This window comes from Anabas testudineus, chromosome 13, assembly GCF_900324465.2.
Source record: "Anabas testudineus chromosome 13, fAnaTes1.2, whole genome shotgun sequence".
In the NCBI taxonomy this organism is placed as follows: Eukaryota; Metazoa; Chordata; class Actinopteri; order Anabantiformes; family Anabantidae; genus Anabas; species Anabas testudineus.
In genome coordinates, this window is record NC_046622.1 from 2566685 (window position 1) to 2586179 (window position 19495).

The 19495-nt window shown below is 40.9% G+C and overlaps 1 protein-coding gene across 1 annotated transcript in view; it reads right to left on the reverse strand.

Annotated features, from left to right (window-relative positions):
• Window positions 1-19495, reverse strand: part of slc8a2b (solute carrier family 8 member 2b) — a 115615-nt gene that overhangs the window by 25593 nt on the left and 70527 nt on the right. The window contains exons 5-7 of the mRNA XM_026371149.1: window positions 3389-3901; window positions 863-1000; window positions 325-552 (exon numbers count right to left, since the gene is read on the reverse strand). Of these exons, the coding sequence (XP_026226934.1) occupies window positions 325-552; window positions 863-1000; window positions 3389-3772 (750 nt within the window). The 5' untranslated portion in view covers window positions 3773-3901. The remainder of the gene's footprint in view (window positions 1-324; window positions 553-862; window positions 1001-3388; window positions 3902-19495) is intronic.

The window sequence follows — 19495 nt, forward strand, 5'->3', positions numbered from 1 at the left end:
GTCTCATTATCACCTTTATTTAGCATGATGCCAGGTATTTGGTATATTGGACACTGACAGGCAGGTGCAAATACTGTGTAAGTGAGAACTCTTTAAATAATTATTAAACAATTTAGTAGTAATCAGTCATTATTTATTCTGCCTCTTAGCAAAGAGGGAGAAAGGAAACGTGAGAATGGATCTAACAACACAGGTCTGACAACAGTTACACGACATGTGTCAAACAAGTGCTTCAGGTTTTATTTGGGACCAAATAAATGGGCACAGAAATGTTTTTGCTCTTTCTGCCGATCACTCATTCTCTTTACGCCGAGTGTGCCTCACCTCCACTACGCCGGGCGACATGACAGACAGGATGAGGTAGAGCCAGATGTAGGCGAAGATGCTCCAGAAGGCGGTGATAAAGAACACTCGCAGGTGTTTGATCTTGCGTGTCTCGCCGTTGGGGATTGTCCACACACAGATCCCGATGATGACAAACATGTTGAAGGCGGCGCTGCCAACGATGGTTCCTGGTCCTAACTCACCAGCCTTGAAGTCGTGACCACACACCTGGGGAGACATAAAGAGAGTCACTAAAGAACAAACAGACAGAGAAACTTTTCTAATGTTGAGTAACTGAAAAACGGTTTGAACTGAAATGCAAGATAAAAATAATAATTCTGATTTGACAACATGCCCCCTTCCTCTGGACTAACCTCCGGCTCTTTACATGGTTTTAAATTCAGACTTAGAGCTCATCTTCACACCTTAACTTTCCATTAGTGCCTTATTCTATATTATGTCAGGGCTCGTACCTGTTACCAATCTCTTGCCGACAGTCAATTAATTCACATACGACATGGTGTCTCTGTGTGTGTACCTCTATGACAGACAGCAGTATCTCTGGAGCACTGGAGCCCAGAGCCATGAGCGTCAGATTAGACACAGTCTCATTCCAGATACGAACCGTCGCCACTGACGTTTCTCCGTTCGGCATAGTGATGGTCACTTCCTTCTCCTATTGATTACAAACAGGACATGTATCATTTAACATTATATTCTTGTTGACTTTTCTCAGTGAGGTTTGTTTGAGGTCCACTGTCCCGTCTTCAGCTGCTCGTCTTCTGATTCATTCACTTATTCAGAACATAAGCATATAACCAATAATAATAATAATAATAATAATAATAATAATAATAATAATAATATTTTTGAAAATCCTCCTAAATGTTGTTAGATACAGGTACATGTGATACCTGTAGTACTAATAATGATAAGATGCAGTATTCGAGTAATTAGGTTTGTTTGCTATGGTCTCATTAATTGACAGTAGCATACACTCATGAGCCTATACGACTTATTAAACAGTTAGTAGTTCATTGTAGTTTATTCACGGATTACTCCCCACTGTACTTATAGTACTGTGTACAGTATCTATTCTACATTCATAGTATTGTAGTAGTAAAAAGCTCAAAACCACATATTTACATACAGAGACTGAAATACACAAGAATAAATCGAGGCCTCTGCCAAAAGAGCTGAAGTTGTGGCTGCCACAGTGATGGATTGTGGGATTGTAGGATCAGACATGCATTTACATCGACCTTGAAAAGGATGGATGAGGCCCCTCTTCTCCATTAACCCTTTTGTTTCTCTCTATTTATCCTGCTTTGCCATCTGCTACCATCTAAATTACCTCTGCTGTATGTATCTTCATGTACAGTATACCTACACATCCATCTCAGTACAGTTAAGAGGGAAATATTGAATATGCTCAGTAGTCTGATCCTTTTTCTGTTATTTTGCTATCGCTGCATTAACAAATGTACAAGACAGTTTGATCATTCTTCTTATGTTGGTGTGTGTCCTTTAGTCTGCAGCTCTTTTCTGTTCCAGGGTCTTGGTGTTATGTGTTGTGTACAGATTTGTATTCCGTCTCTGTATCCTTACAGTTCTCTTCTGTCCCTGCTGCTGACCTTCACGTCTCCTTGTCCTCCACTCTCATTCTGGAGGTCTGTTCAATCCTCCCAGGACCCTTCATCTCTTTTCTGCAGCGCTTATGACTGCATAACCTCAGCACCATTACAGGCCACCTGGGACAACACACACTCTAACAGCTTTATCTATCTGTGACACATTGCACCAACTTCTACCAACTCCACTAAAGTAAATACTAAAGTTACAGACTACACCTCAGTAATTCCTGCCGTGTTCAGTTCACACAGATGCACTTCATGACTATTGTCCTCCTGGGTAAATAACACAGCTCTGTTTGTGGAAGCAGCTGGGGGTCATTTCCACTATTATAGAGGATAAATAGATGGAGAGGGAAATCTGTGCAGTCCCTATTAAGGAAACTAAGGAAACTCAGGACTGTCTCACAGTAAAGAGATTAAATTCAATTAAATTGTATTTGTATAGTGCCAACTTACAACAGAAGTCATCTCAAGGTACTTTACAGTGTTTAAGGTTCAAAACCTTATAAAATATAACTGTATACAGTATTATATAGAAAACCCAACAACCCCACTGAGCAGCACTATTGGAGAGGAAAACCCCCCCCCAGCAGAACCAGGCTCAGCGTGGGCGGCCATCTGCCTCGACCGGATGATGGATTATGATGCAAACACTTTTACTGGCAGCTTCACTCAGTCTGTGGTCATCAAACATACTGTTGAACAAAACAACAGCTAATGAATAATTTGACCTGGATACACTGGTTTAGAAATCAGTTGATAAGGTCTATTTTTAAAGAGCTGGTGTTGTGATATCGTGACTTACATTTACTAGTGTTGGTTGTATTTAAAGTTATCTAACATAACATTCTGGGTTCTCATGATTCCTGTACACACGCTCTGGGTTTTGAGTTCCTATTGTCACTACTTGTAAAACCAGGAACCAAATAAAAGCTTTTTGACCTCATTCATTGCATCTGGAGTTCAACAACACTTCTCCTCCCCCAAATAACAGCAGCCATTATTGTTCATGCAGCTCGTACCTGCCGTTTAAACGTATTAAATATCCATGGACACTACAACTGCTTTCAGGCTTAATAATTAAAATTGAGTGTGCTCAGTTTCTGTTTTTGCATTTTCTCCTCCCTACGCCACAAACAACGCACTCTGTATATTTAATAAGGCAGAAGAGCAAAATCAACGCTGTGTGCTCAGTACACACTCTTAGTTTTTGTACTTGGAAACCTTCAATAAACCAGATCCTCTGTGTTTAAAGCCAACTCTGAGTTAGTGTTTCCTCATCATTACATCATTCCTCCCTCATATGTGATGTCACTTGGAGTGTGACATCACAGAAGATCCAGTTTCAAAACTTCTTGCTCTAATTTGAAAATAACGTGGAAAACGACTGTAGTCTTTTCACTTCACTTCATGTGTTCACTCATTCTCACCTGTGACGTGATGACCTCTATAGATGCCATGAAGCGGTCTGCGATGATGGACACTCCCAGGAACATGTACATGAGGGACACAAAATAGACCACAGCTCTGGCCACCTGGACGCCCAGCCCGGGCCGGATTGGTTTCCAGACAGGCAGCAGGATGCCAGGTTTGCACACGGCCACCTCCTCACACTTCTCTGTTTTGCTGGACCCAGTGCTGTTACTATAAGACACGGAAGGTGGAAAGGAGGAGGGGAACACGGAGGGTAAAGCTACCTGAGGGTCGACGTCACTGCTGGGCTCGCTCCGCTGGGACTCCAGCCGACAGGGAGGCAACGGGAGGAGGAAGAGGAAGAGGAGGAGGACGGGGGTGGGAGAGGTGAAGAGAGACATGGCGGTGTGTGTTTCCCACAAGAAGCAGGAGGGAATAGGTGAGGGAGAGGACGACGGGATTAGGCTGAGGCAGAGGGAAGCGGGAGGGGGGTGTGCTGGGTAGAGCTGAGGGTGGTGCAGCTAGTTCACCTACAGAGACACAAAAACAGAAAGTAAATCAGTCTCTGACACTGAGAAGACCTTTACATCCTAACACTGCACAGACCAGACAGCTTGACAACATTTGTTCCTCAGAGTTGTTTTAACAAAGACTGAACACAAAGTGAATTTTACAGGAACTATGACAACGCAAAGACAAGATCGAACAGGAAGACTTGATCTAAACGAAGAGAACTGAGGCCAAGACAACAACAGTTTGTTGTCACAAACATTCACACTCTTAGGAACAAAACTTTTTTTCTGAATGAATGAATAAATCTCATTTACATTCATTGTAAATTAATGAACATATCCTCACTATGTTAAAATGTCAATCCAGGTGCAACAGAAATGCAAATTTTAGGGAAACAAAAGTCCGGAAATGACAGGTTGTAAATATATCCCAAAACATGCTAATTATGGGATTTGCAGTTCAGAGTCATCAGTAGTTACAGAGGATGTGACCATAATACATGTTTCAGTTTACCTAAGAATTCAGAGAGTTTAGTAACCATGAAGCCGGCCGGGCCTCCTGACACCACATCACTCAGTATTTTAAATCCTACTATTGTCCTTCAGAAATAGAATAAAAGGAGAAAATTAAAACAGACCTTGAAACTAAAGAAACTACACTGCTGCAGTTTATCCACCTGGTCATGGCCACTCGTTTAACTTTTACCTGAATCATTTCTAACTGCATCCATGTGATGTTTTGTCTCTATTGGTCAGTGAATATTAATTAGGAATTATGTTATTTACACATTCAACATTAACATACATTAATTCATGGAGGTGAAGAACGGCGAAAAATATGATTCAACAGAGACTCAATCTATTTGTGATAGTGAGTCACAGGTACACAGAAATTAGAACACGTATTTACCGTTTTATATCCTGCAGAACGTTACACAGAAAAACAGTCGGTTGGGAAATGATAAATAACTATAGACAAGACCGACTCACGTCACCTTGTCTGGACCACAAAGTAGAACTAGGAGGTGACTATTTACCAGCAGGTGCTGGTTTATTTTTATCTATTCACGTCTCTTCACAGACATTTTTTTACAACCTGCCCGTTTGTGCAGCAGGATTTTCAGCTAAGTTGTTGCTGTAGGATGGTGATGTGTTCACTGTAAGACTGGATGGGGGGCAGGGGGCCTTAAAGACACAGTGGAGTACAGTGGAGCCCTGGAATAAAATATTAACCCGAAATGAACCATAATAAAATAGATAGAAGAGAAGAGGAGGTTATAAGAAAGAAGAAGAAGAGTGAATAGAGGGTAAGGACACGCAGGAATGAGCTAGTGTAGACGTATCGGTGTGTTTTCTATTTTCTGTCTCTTTAATTCAGGACAACTTTCTCTCAAGAGACAATCAAAGTAAGAGAGAGACCTGGAACGAAGGTGAGAGCTTGAGAAAACTAAACAGACAGAGCACAAAGAGGACAATGAGATGGAAAGGAAGGCGCAGAGGCGGGAGACATTTGAAGGAGGAGGAAAGATGAAAGAAAGACAAACACAGAAGAAGAGGGAGTAAAGAGTTTCCACAGAGGAGGAAAGGACGAGTCACCGTGACGGCCATGAGAAAAAGAGGCTGACGAACAAGGTTTCTGTTGGTGTTTTCATCTGAGTCACTGTTCTTCAGACCACAGCCCACTCACATGTATAAGTTCTGCATATATTTTCCTTCCCTCTCAGTGTACCTCTGCAACAGTATGTGTGTGTGACAGTCTGCCAAACGGTGAGATTTAAACCTCAGCGTGACAACAAAGGATGGACAGATGGACTGAACCCTGTATGTGCATCAGACCTTAATCTTCTACCTCTCTCCTCCTTCATCGCTCCCTCCCTCTGTCCATCTGAGAGGAGGAGAGCACCTGCCAACACCTTCTGTTTTAAAATAATTGCACACCTCAGCTAAACTCAGTTTTCATTTACAGTAAATATAACATGTTTGGTCCTTTTCCTTAACTTCAGTTTCCTCTATTTCAGCACAATCTTTATTTGTCCATCCATTTTCCGATGCTTATCCAAAATTGAGTCGTGGTGGAAGCACATGCGAGCCAGATTTTCCAGCTCCTCCTGGAGGATTTCAATGAGCCTCCTCACAGTTGGTGCCCAGGAGGAATTCTAACAAGATGTTCAAACCAGTTCTCTATGTAAAGGAGAAGTGAGTGCAAAGGAAGCTCTGGATGTCTGAACCCAATCTTTAAACCTAAGCCCGGTCACTCTGCGTGTGAGGCTCATTCCAATCAGTCACTACCCAGAGCTCATAACCAGAGCTGAGGGTTCACACTTGGCTGCGAGCCACCACAGGACCACGTAGTTCTGTTGGCCTCATCAGTCCATGACCTGTATCATGCACTGGTGATGAAGGTCAAGGACTGATGAAGCCAACAGAACTACGTGGTCCTGTGGTCCTCAAACCAGACACTCTGCTCCACCCTGCTGATTAGTGATGAGCAACAAACTGGAGGAGGCCAACACCAAATGGGAATGTGTTTGACTTATTGCCAAGAACAGGAACACAACTCTCGCTCTGGTTTTACAAAGACCTGATGACTCGTACTAAACACTGGAATATTACAATTCAGTGTTCAAACGTTTGAACAAATGAAGGACTGAAGAAGATGAGCTGACGACTATTATTGATGAGTAGGACTAGTATTCTCTATTTGACAACATCGTTTACTGTACAATTAGAGTAAGACAGCTATATTTAAAATAAAACAAGTCTTAAGATGTTTTTAAAATGCAGAATCCAGAATAGTTTGTACATTTACACCAGTGAAAGAAAAACCAGCTGTGACAACATCCTGCTGCTGAACAACAATATCACTTTACAGGTCAGACTCAACAGTGGAGGAACCGGACCATTCGAGCGGCGCCAGCTAAATATTTTGACACAACAAACATCACGCATGACAAGGCAGGTATTTTACCTCAGTGTGGGCTCACTTTGGATTTGTGTAACCGGACAACATGTTTATTCTTGCTGTTTGCTTCTGAACAGTAACGGCTGCAGAACAGTTCTGCCAACTAACCCACCAGGAGTGAACGGAGAATCATGTCGTTTGGATGAAATGTGACACACATTGTGCGTCCAAATGTTTGTTTGTTCTGAAAACAGCATCAGATGAGTAGCTCCAGACTCCTGTTGTCCTGTTGGACACATCAGACTCAAATTATGAGCTGAAATTCTCAAAGGACAGAAATTAGTAATAAGGTGATAAGATGGGAAGTGGGATATTCACACAATACATACAAAATCATAACTACAACATTAAATCCTAGTTGATTTAATTTATATAATAAAAAACAACAACCAACAAACATTAAAACTACTCCTTCACCTGTGAAAACTCCAGTAAGTGAATGTCTTAAGTTAAATCAATAAAGAAATGGAAGATCTAAAATTGTCTTTGTCAAAAAAGACAAATTAAATTGACCAAAGTTTAAAAACCAATAGGTGAACGGTGAATATTTTTATGGTTAGTACAGTAAATACTGGATTTATCAACAAGCTCCTGACATTTTTACCCCTTTGTGGTTAAACTGAAACCCACAGAACTTCACACTGGATCCTAATTATGTGGAGACCATTTTTAAAAAGCAAAATGACCTGAAAATGAACTGAAAAGGTTGAAGCATCTCACAGGACTCAGGTAACAAACTAGAGAAAGTTATTTCAGCTGCAATAATAAAATGAGTTCAGGGAGAAAGCATTTAAATCCCACTTTGATGAACATGCAGTAGAATATGAGACATTGTGGGTAAACTGATGCCTAATAATTCCCATTTCTTCTTCCTCAGTTGAGGCGGGAGTGTTGAAAATGAAAATTAAAGTAAAAATGAGCTGAAATGAACTTCAAGAATAATGCACTCCAGAACTGGATCACCATTATGATTAAGTGACCTTGACTCCAACCGCATTTACTCTATTTAAAAAAAAAAAAAGCCATTTAAGAGAGGTTATTAATTTAACTGATGAGGCCGACGGAGTCGTACGAATATGAAATCAGTCAAGATGTTTTATAGTGTAATGTCAGGTAAAAATGAGCAGCGGTGTCCAGGAACAAGACACTTCAAAGCATGTGTGTCAAATAAAGCAGCTGGCCGCATCTCATTTCTTTACAAATGCATTTGCACAAGCTGCAGTAGGAAAGATAAATGTTTTCTATGAAATGTTGATGTTGATAACACAGGAGGAGGTGATGGAGGAAGGTGGAGTTTAAGGAGAACTAGAGGAGAGAGAGAGATGAGAAGAAGCAATTGACTGGGAGATGAAGAAGGAGTGGAACAAAGGAGATGTAGGGAGATGAGGGATGGAAAGGGCGCAAAGACGTGAAGGAGAAACTGGATGATTGGGTAGGAGGAGGGAAGGCTGTGTGGTAGTGAGGTGCATGGGGAGATACAAGAAGAAAAAGGAGGAGATGGTGTGTGGTCTATGGATATGAGACGTGTAAAAAGACAGGAGTGTCACAGGAGGGGCAGAAAGAGACATGGAGGCATAGATGGTGGAATTAAATGGGAGGTAGGTCACAATGTGAGTGATAGAAAGAAGGTGGCATAAAAGCAGGGATAGAAGGAGGGATGAAGGAAGGATGAAGGAAGGTGTGGGATGAGGGTTGAAAGTAGACAAGACACAGAAACACATCAAATTAAAATTCACACAGAGACTCAGGGGAAAAAGGAGAAGCACTGCTCTGGGTTGTGAATGGTAAAACATCAGTAGAGCAAATGCATGGACGCCTCTGGCTGCAGGATGAGATATTGGAATAAGAGGGAGGATGACAGAGAGTTGGAGAGCAGAGATAGAGAGAGTATAAAAAGAGAAAGAGAGAGAGAGAGAGAGAGAGAGAGAGAGAGAGAGAGAGAGAGAGAGAGAGAGAGAGAGAGAGAGCACTCATTCATCACATGGAGCTGGGACAGACCTGCTAATCTCTCCCTACTAGAACACACACACACACACACTTGTACAGCTATCTTTGTGAGGATAATCATCAACATATTGCGGCCACTAGCCCCTTCATCTAAGTGCCTAGCCCTAACCCTTTACCCTCACCCAACATGTTTTTATCCCACAGTGTCAGAAACTGAAGCTGTGGGACACGTCAGCATCTCATACTAAAACTAAAACTCTCCCTGTGGCTCAAAAGATAAAAGTTCTTCCTGGATTCAATTATTGACCTCTTGAAGAAAAACTCCTGCATGTTGTCCTCCCCACATGGACTTTTGGTTTAAAACATCACCTCAGCGGTTTAGAGCTGTTTTTATATGTGAACTCTACATGTGTGGCTCTTTTGTAGCACACAACAGCAGATTCGTGTCCCCTGAGCAGGAGAAAGTCCAGTAAACTAGTCTTCACAATAAACATTTAGCAATAAAATATATTTTGACGCTAATACCTCCTAATACCTCCAGTAAAACCTTTGCTAATGTAGTATTTTAACACTGGGTATTACTAGTTTAACTTAACTAAAGATCTGAGTACTTATTCCACCACTGACAACTGCCATTTCCCACATGCTTTGAATGTATCATGAAATCCTGTCACACTCATACAGTAAATGTTCTTCTGGTTCTTCTGTGTAACACTAGCTTCCTCCTCTCTGTTCTATCTGTCGATGCCTTCCTCACTCACTGTATCTGATCCTTCACATCCCATCATGTCTGTTACAGTAAGTGTCTTCATCAGCCTCTGACTGTAACTGTCCTCTCATCAAACAGCCATTAAACACTAACTGTTGATGCTGATGGGCTGTTCCTTTTCATTTCATTTAGTAGTAACTGGGTAGAAACTTGAATTTAAACTGTGGTCTGTGCAGGAGCTCTGAAGACACACAGCTGTCCATAAAATCTTTCTGCGACACACACACATTGTGCCTAAGCTGTGCGTTCTGTTATGTGTCCGCCTGAGGCGAGCCGGTGTAGCTGCCACTCGACTTCGCAGGCTGACAGATTGACCGGCTGGCTGCACAACAACGGGGACTGAATGTCACAGTGTTCACCTGCAGCAGAACAAAAACATGTGAGAGCACCGAAGAGGTTGAGGAGGAAACAGAGAGAACATCTGACCACTATATACAAACTGTATAAAGGTGCATTTTCAGGTCAACGGTACAGTACCCTGTGTGCTTCATGTGCCTCAGAACATATGGTGCACAGTATATTCTACACTGATCTACATTTCCAATATCAAAATATTAAATATATTGTGATGGTACTTTTTTATTTTCACCTCCATCAAGGTTTTTCAGGAGTTTTTCTTCTTGCTGTCTTCCGTCTCCTCTGGAACTAAATTCATCTCTGTGATGTGACAGTCACATACTAAATAACAGGAACAGCAGTCCTTCGATATTTTCTATTCACAGCTGTTTTATGTCACTATGACAAGCTACACAGAGAGGGTACTACACTATATTTGCAGTGGAGAAACGTCCCTGTTCGTAAAAGTTGAGGAGGTATCATGTGGTGGAAAAGTGCTTTATGTGACTGTCTGTGTCTCTGTGTCCTGTGACAGATTTGTGATGGGATCCAGGGTGTTCCCTGGCTCTTGCCCAGTGCCAGCTCGGATCAGCTCACAAAAAAACAATATCTGGCTTTGTGTGGAGCCACCAGAACAATTTAAAGGCACACCATCGTAGCAGTCGCTGGGTTGGTGCGATGCTGCTGACACAGTTCAGAAAGTTAGTTTCCACGTCCATGTCTCATGTCAGCAGAAGAACAAGCACTGAAAATTCACCTTTGGTCTAGAGGTTGTACAAACGATGTCCTCCGATGTCGTCTCTCTTTTCAGTATAATTAACTGCCGATTTGCTCAGTTTCAGTAGCCTTTGTGTGTAATACCAATTGGCTGGTTAGTGTAGTGGTAACATCACCGCCTCCCATGTGGGAGACTGGGGTTCAAATCCCAGCTATGGCTTAGGCAAGACCTCCTCACGCTGTAAGTCGCTTTGGATAAAAGCGTCTGCTAAATGACTAAAATGTAAATGTAAAATGTAATACACCAAAAATCTTAACACAGTGGTGAAGAAGCTCAGCACAGTCCTACAGGAGCAGTGTGGTGATGTAAATGCCCACAACACGTACTCCACCTGCACAGCTTGTGGCCTCAGTCTCTGCATAGATTCAATGCAGAAGCAAACATTTAGTTAGAGTGTGATGTGTTTTCTGTGTCCTGATTAGCAGAGTGCAGCTTCCTGCTGATCCTCATTCAAAGATACATTAACATTTTGACACTGAGCCATTAATTAGTCTTTAAGAGTCACCAGACTGACATGACTGCTGCTGCTGCCGCTGTTTCTGTGGTTACACACTGAGCACAGTCATTAGAGTCCTTTATATATGAGGTTTAAAGATTAACTGAGGTCAGACATAAGCAGAATACAGTGAAATTCAATTTTCACAAACACACACATTAATGAGCTGAGTAAGCTGAATCACACACACACACACACACACACACACACACACACACACACACACACAGAGGTGAAACTACTCCTTTCATTTTCTACACTGTTTATTCTATCCTGGGGGGCCGGACCTGTTCCCACCAGCCACACCATAAATCTTTAAATCTCTAGTTTTAGGATTCTGGGAAAGAGGCGCAGCTCCATTTGCTCTTTCAAGTAGAGACCTGCTGCAGAGTGAGGGAGTGGGTCTTATAATACTCCAACAAGACACAGGAATTTCTAAAATATGGTTCTGAAAGGGTTTACATGTGTCCTAGTGTGTATCATCTCGTTAGAGGTCAGCATCACGACCGGCTCTGGATCCGAGAGCGATTTAAAGTTTTATTTCAGTCTCATAGATTCTTGCTGTCACGGAGGATTGAGTTGAGCGCTGCAGTAGAGGAGCATCAGCTGGAAATGCCAACAAGCTGTTTGCAAATAAACAGAGCATAAACATCCCACAGACAATCATGCATAAAGTATCACAATCCAGCAGAGTCCAATGTTCTCATCTCTCCACAGCAAGTGTGCAACATGTCCTGATGACACGTGTAGGTCATTTAGGGTTCTTCACTCACGCCAAAGTGATTTCACTTTAACAGGAAACACTGTTCTAATTCCTAATCCAATCTAATTAGTCTGATTTCACCATTTGCTAATTAATTTATTAATAGCTAAACTCAAAGATTTCAAATCACCTTTTGTTGGGTGTGAGAGCACTAAACACTTTTTTCAGTCTAATTAATTCTCGTAGCCTGTAGCCAAAACCGGGAAATGATCAACAGCCTTGAATATGAAATTAAACGTATCTGACATCTACTGTAGCCTCCTGATTATAACACATTATTCTTCACAGGCTACAGACACTTGAAGGTCTGAGGTAGAGCTGTAAAGGTCATCAGCTTCAATCACTGATCTGATTTAAAGTGGGAGAATCTGGGCTGGGGGAAAAGGTGCCACTCACACAGTCCACTTACAGTCAGAGTGATTTTTTATTACCCCAGAATCCATCTTTGGCCGACAACACAGAGCTCATTGAGTAGACAAACGCCAAATGTTTAATCTTACCCTTATGGAATTAATGGTAATTAGCTGAAATCTATTCAATTCAGCGCCTCAACTGAAAGATATTTAACTCGTGAAGAAAACTGTGAGCTGAGACTCAGAGCTGCTGATAGAGGTGACGGCATTTAATACAGGTTTAGGTTCATTTGGCTAATCCACCTTCTCTTTCCAAGTGTTTCACCATCATATGTAATAATGTTGTTGACGTTTACTGTAATTTATTGATGAGACTGAGATTCACTCTTCTACCAAACACTCACTGCACACGTTCAGACTTCCATCCTCATCATCGGTGTCTGAGTCTGTGAATTAATAAATCACGTTCACCTGAAACCAGAGTTTCAAGTTTATACTATTCCTGTTCACATGCATCTAGTGTTTGCTGGTCTGTGCAAGAGCTGCAGTTGAAAATCAGTCTTTTGGCTAAATGTGAAACATTTCATTATAATTTGATGGTAATTAATGTGTGATGTCCCTGATAAACAAACAAATAAGTCAAATGAAAAGGACAGTCACTGTGTTTGTCTGTTTATCTCTTTATAAACAGAGATAAAACATTCAATAAGAGATCCATTAGCATCTGAGCCTGATTAAAACCTTGTTCTCTACTCACCAGGTACTGGATCCAAAGGAAATCAGCTATAAGAACCTCTGCTACAGAAAAAGGACAGTCATCATTTATACAACCAGAAGAGAAGGAAGTTATCTGTGGGTGATTCTCTGCTTTTAACCATAATGTATAAGATCCTAAAAACCACGGCATGTAGACCATCTGCAGATCTGCACAGTTAAAAAGGGGTTAAGCATTTGACAAAGGCCCAAAGAGCCGAGACTCAAGGACACCTGCCACTCTGGGGTCTTGTTTCTGGTCTTTTAAAAGCAGACAGCATTAGTTGTGGCAGGGATTTTCTCTCCCTGGTGTTTCTCTCTGCCTATTTCTGTCTTCTCTCTCTCCCTCTCTGCCCCTCTGTCTGTCTTAATGTTCATTTCCCTATGTGGATCACAAACACAAGCTTTCCAGCACACTGGCTGCTGTTTTTCAGTGAAATTGTCCTTCAGCTGGCAGGAGGTCATTTTACTGTCATAAAAAAGTTCTCAAGCAAACTTCTAAAATACTGCTTTGCCGTGTTTGAGTGTCTAATGAAAGACAAAAACATCAAAACACAGCAGGACACAACAGGAAGGAGAAAATTGTCCTCACCTCATGGCCTCCCACTCACTCTCTTCATCTCAGCCTCCCTTTTCTCGCTCTGTTTGCTCCTCGTACACAGCATCTTGTCTTGTGAAGGACTATTTGTTCAATCTTTTAGCCGCTGCCAAAACATCAGGTGGTCTAGATTAAAAGTGTTTGAGGCTTTAGGGCTTTAATCTACAGATCAGAGGCAGTGGGGCACTCTGTCTAATGAGATCAAATGTGACTTGATCTTTTTGGTTTGACCTTTATTTGTCTGAGAAACATTTTTATCCCAAACTACTGGTTGGTAACAGGGAGATATTGACTGGTGAACTAGAAGTTAAAATGAAAAATATTCATATTCAAACAGGTTGAAGGTTGAATCGGCCTTCAGTGGAGGCAGGTATGTGTCTGCAGTAGTGCACAATGGATGGTGGCTCCAATGTTTAGCTTAAAAAGTCACAGAAAAAAAGTGTCTAAAGTTACCTCAAAATACTACTTGATGCAGTCGTACAAAGGCATAAAAAAGTCACTGCATATCATCATGGAAACATCATCCCAACTGTAAAGTATGGTGGAGGAAACATCATGATTTGGGCCTGCTTTGCTGCGTCAGGACCTAACCAGCTTGCAGTGACTGGGGAGAAGATGAATTTCCGAGTGTATCAAAAAATTCTTCAGCATAATTTAAGAATGTGTACGTCAGCTGAAACTCTGTAGAAGTTGGGTGATGGAACAGAACAATGACCCAAAACACAACAGAATGGCTTCAGAAAAATTAAATGATTGATTGAATTTATTGCTGCCTACATACCTTTTCCACTAGCACTATGAGATTTTTTTTGTGGTTCTCACTAAAGACATGAAAGATCAGAATTTGCTTGTGTTATTTTTCAAGGCAAATTATATTCATTAATACTCTTGACTTAGATGAAGATCAGAACACATTTTATGACAAATTAATGGAGCAAATCATGAAAGTCCAAAGGGTTCACATACTTTTTCTTGTTCTTAAAATGTTCTAAAATACCAAACATTCATCTTCCAGCTTCTCAAATCTGATAATTGACACTTTTTTTTGTCTACTTTAAATTGAATATCTTACTGTTAGGTAAAATAAAACAACAATTATAATAATAATATGAAGATATTATTGTGACCTTTTAGTGTTTAGCTGCAGCCCTAATATGTCAACTTGAAAACCATCTGTGGTTCTCACAACATTTTGTGAACCTTAGTGTACAAATTCAGAGTCACGTTCACAGCCGCGCTGCAACATAGGCGGGTAAAGACATGATTTTGATCTGATCAGGTTTTTTAGTAGCTTTAAAATTTACCCCTTTAATGTTCTCAGTCTCCATTCAGACATTCGGACTCCAACGACAGACAGGCTTTCATTCACAGAGCCAAATATAAATATATCTGCTTCTACGAAGACACTACTCAGCTCTTTTATCCACCGTGGTAACTGGAACATCTACATGAATAATTCACAGACACTGAAAATGTTCATCCATATTCTGGGGTGGCCCTGGTGCTGGATTTGATTCCTCTCCCCTTCTGTATTGACTGGCTGTAATGCACGTCATCTATATATTCTGCAGGAGTTTAGTTTATTGGTGCACTTAGCACCAGTTCTGTGTAAAAGCTTTTGCTAAAATGAAACAAATAAATGTTGATGGAAGTGTTTTAGCAGGCAGTTCTTAACGCTCTTTTCATTAGCTTGAAGATATGAAAGACTGAAACATCATAAAAGCACTTTTCTCTGATTTCATTTAGCTTCTAATCCTGTTCCTGACCGAGCGTTTGGTAAACACATCAACCTTACACTGATGCAGCATTTCATATGTGTGTGTGTTGAGGTCCTGCTGGTTACACAGATGTCTTCATTTGTGTTTTTGCCAGTCAGTGGTGACATCACCTCCTGAGAGGACACCACACCCACCAACAAACACAACCAGTGCATCTAGTAAAAACGACCTATATGTTCCTATACACCAAAACTGTAATCACAATTAATGTGATTAGAATTAATGACCCACAAGAGGAAAAAATGTGCAGTGTATTATAATCATGATTGTACCTTTAAGTTCATGTCTGTAACAGGACGGTTAAAGTTACTTCAGTGTTTCCCGCTGGAGAAATTGTTCTGGATCAAGGGAAATTACAGCACAACACTGGCACGGCCACTTACTTTGTTCTCACTGCATAAATGTCACATTACTTTCTGAATTAGGACCAAATATTAGCGCTGACGTTGCCTGTGAAGGTGTAACTACAGAATGGATACTGGGCTGCAAACCTGAATTTATTCAGAAGAAAGCAGCAAACAGTTTCTACTTTCTATGTTCAGTTTGTATTGGTGTGTATCTTTAAACACGGGTCAGTTAAACCATGGCTAAATACCTGTACATGCTGCTACAAACAAACACACATGCACACACATAGAGACTGGGTTGTGGCTGTTTTCCCTCTGTTTGAATAATTCATTAACATCTCCGACAGCTGGGCTTCAGTGTCGATGGCCTCTGGAGAAAAACTTTATAATTATTCCTTCCTAGAAATGAGTGTGATCAGAGTTTACTGCAGCGAAAGCTTTACACCGAATATCTGCCAGCTGGCTTCATCTGACACAACAGAGGTGTCTGATGAAGAACAATCACTCATCAAATTTCCTTTAACTTGGTAAATGAGATGAGAAAGTGGGCACAGAGGGAGGATGTAGAGTGTGAGAGGGAAATTGATGCTGTGTTCATGCTCAGGGCAGAATGTGATGTCATTCATTTCCAGTGACACAAAGGAGGGTTGAATCTTCCACTTCTAAAAGCAGCTGAACTAATAGAACATAATGAAGTGAACATTGCAGTTTTTAATAAACTAGAACCTCTTCTGTCACATGAAGCCAAATAGTAGTCAGAAAGTCAAGATGTAAGACATTAATGAACCAAAATGCACCTCTCATACTGTCCTGATGCAGGAGGATCCAGTTCAACTAAACTAAAGTTTCTCTGAAGCTGGTGATGGTTTGTGAGAGAAGACGCTCCACTCTGCAACACAGCTGTACGACCACATGTGGACGGAGCACTGTGATCATTCTGTAAGACATGATTCATCAGTTGTCAGTTCTCCTCTTGGCCAGAAATACCAAGAGGAGAACTGATTTATACACATGAGGCAACTGAAAAGCAAGAGAAACGTAATTTCTAAATACACTTGCTTGTTATTCAAATCACATTTTAAGTCTAGATGTTTATTCAAAGCCAAAAAAGCCTGAAGTTTTTTTTATTTATTTTAAATTACCTAAACGTATGATTTGATCTTCTCTAAACAGAACGCAGTGCAGACCCACAGGATGTCTTGAACTCCTTTCTACCCCATTTCCTGCGTTTGATTTACTAAGACATCAGCTCATTTCACAGTCAGCTCCTGTGCTGCACCTGCTACTGAACTAGCAAGTTAAGAAGAGCTCCCAGGCAACTTCAGTGCAGGAATTTCTATAAGCTCACTACGCTCTGAATTTCAGAATATTTCCATTGGCCACAAAATAAATAGGAGATGAGTTACAAGACAAACATCCAGAGACAACAGCTCAGAGCAGGTGGAGGTGGTACTGAAATAGATGTTAATACCGAGGTAAACAGAAAAACTCTGACTTCAATGTCGTAACTGAACAGTTTAGCTGCAGTGATTTTACCTGATTAAAGGTTAAATTTAAATTCAAAGTTTATTAAAAACAAACCACAAGTTCAAGTCCGGCCTCCTCAGGTATAAGACGACTTCCTATTGATGTTATTTTCACCAGTAAAATGACAAACGTGACTCCGAAAACCTGACCCAGATGTTTCTAATCTCAACCAAAACGCTTTGTTTCACGGTTGTTATCAAGTGTTTCTGGCTGTTGAGGGAGAAAATAAGTGTATCCAGCCGCCTGACATCTAATGGGGGGTATATATTGGTGTAAAAGCTGGAGGACCTGTTAGATAATATAGCCACTAATAAACGTTTCAGTTACAGCCCCTGGATGCCTTTCGTCCAGTACTTGTAAATCTAATTGGATCCAGAAACATACAACATGAAAAGTTGCCAACAGCACGACCTCAGTGAATCCAGAGAAAAACATGATGTGTGTTTAAGGCACAAAGATCTTAGCACTTCTATCCCTCTACTCCCCCCCCCACCCCAAAAAGCCAAACCTCTGGCCCATCTGCTGCCAGATGTTCTTCTTCTCCCTTTACCACAGTGCACAGTCCTTTACTACGGAGCATCCCTCCCTGTTGGCTCCCAGACCTCATTCACAGATGATGAATGTGATGTGTAACCTGGATGATGTTCACACCTATCACTGCATTGCTAATCAGGATTTATCTCCATTTTCATTTGTCACGTTTGGCTGCTGTTGTGATGAGTCAGCAGCAGGTTGTGTGTGTGTTTGTATGTTTGGCCAATGAACCGACTGCTTTCAACATGTTTTAGATCCATATAAAAAGGTTACCAGGCAGTTTTCACAGTCCTTAACTGGTAACAGCCTTATTCCAAAATGAATTTAATTATTTTTATTTCCCTCACAATTATACAAACAATACCTCATAATGACAATATAAAGGAGGTTTGTTTGAAATCTTTGCAAATGTATTAAAATGAATTTGAAAATTTGACTACATTTGCAAAGATTTGCTCACTTCCCAAAACCCCAACTCAGTGTCCCTGTTCCCTGTTTGTTTGTTTTCCCTATTTCTCTAGTGTTTTCCTGATCTGTCAACTGGTCGAGGGAGCAAACCTTCCACATATAGTACATATAGTACATACAATACATTTAGTACATACAATACATTTAGTACATATAGTATTGTTTTATGTGCAGTAGTGAACGGATATGTTCAATATATCGAGCTTACGTTTTACTGTTCAAGTAATAATTTACATATTAGTAAATTCTGTGGGTCTCATATCTAACATTTATCATTTAGTTAGTGACACTAGTTGTGTTATGTGTTCCAAGTTTGTTTTGATAAATTCGGACTAATTAACTGTTCATCTGAGTTATAGCATAACATGACATGATTAGGAACAAATAAGGAATTGGGGTTAAGTAACCAACAGTCCTCTCCACTCTCCTTCCCGCCCTCTCACTCAGTCACACTCGTTAGGATAAATTGAGGCTAAATTAAGGAGCAAATTGGTCCCAACAATTGTCCTCTTCATGCCTGCTGAGCCTTGTTCTCTTGAAGAAGAATATTAGAGCCAGCAGACAGCAAAGAAACCCAGAAAGGAAAATGTCATGTTGAAATTCACCAACCCAAAAAAGACGTGATGGAAGAGGCAGCGAGTGTGTGTGTGACTAAAAAGAGTAAAGAAGAAGCAGCTTTTCAGCTGAACCCTCCAAATCCATTGATTGACGCATTTTTTCTCAAAGATGGTAGAAAACTACTAAAAGAGGCTGAAGTGTACCCGTCTGATTTGTCTAGTTGTTTGTAATCATGTAGTATTACCACGTAGAATACCTTAAATTGCATTATTATTAATGGTTATACACAACGCCTGCATGTTGCATTGATAATACTACTGTCATGGTCATGTTTTATCTGGTATCTGGTCCTTCTCCAGTATGAAAACATATGTCATGCTGATTTATTGAGTTTGTAAAATTTAAATTCCACTTTACACCTTGAGGATGCTGGAGTCAATCCCAGCTGTCATTGGGCACCAGCAGTGACCAGTCTATCACAGGCTGACATGTAGAGACACATTTAAATCACCAGTTAACCCAGCGGCATGTATTTGGACTGTGGGGGGGGGGGTCGAAGTGGCCTCAGGAAACCCACATAGACCACAGACAGAACATGCAAACTCACTCAGAAAGGCGGATTTGAACCCAGGTCCTTCGAGCTGA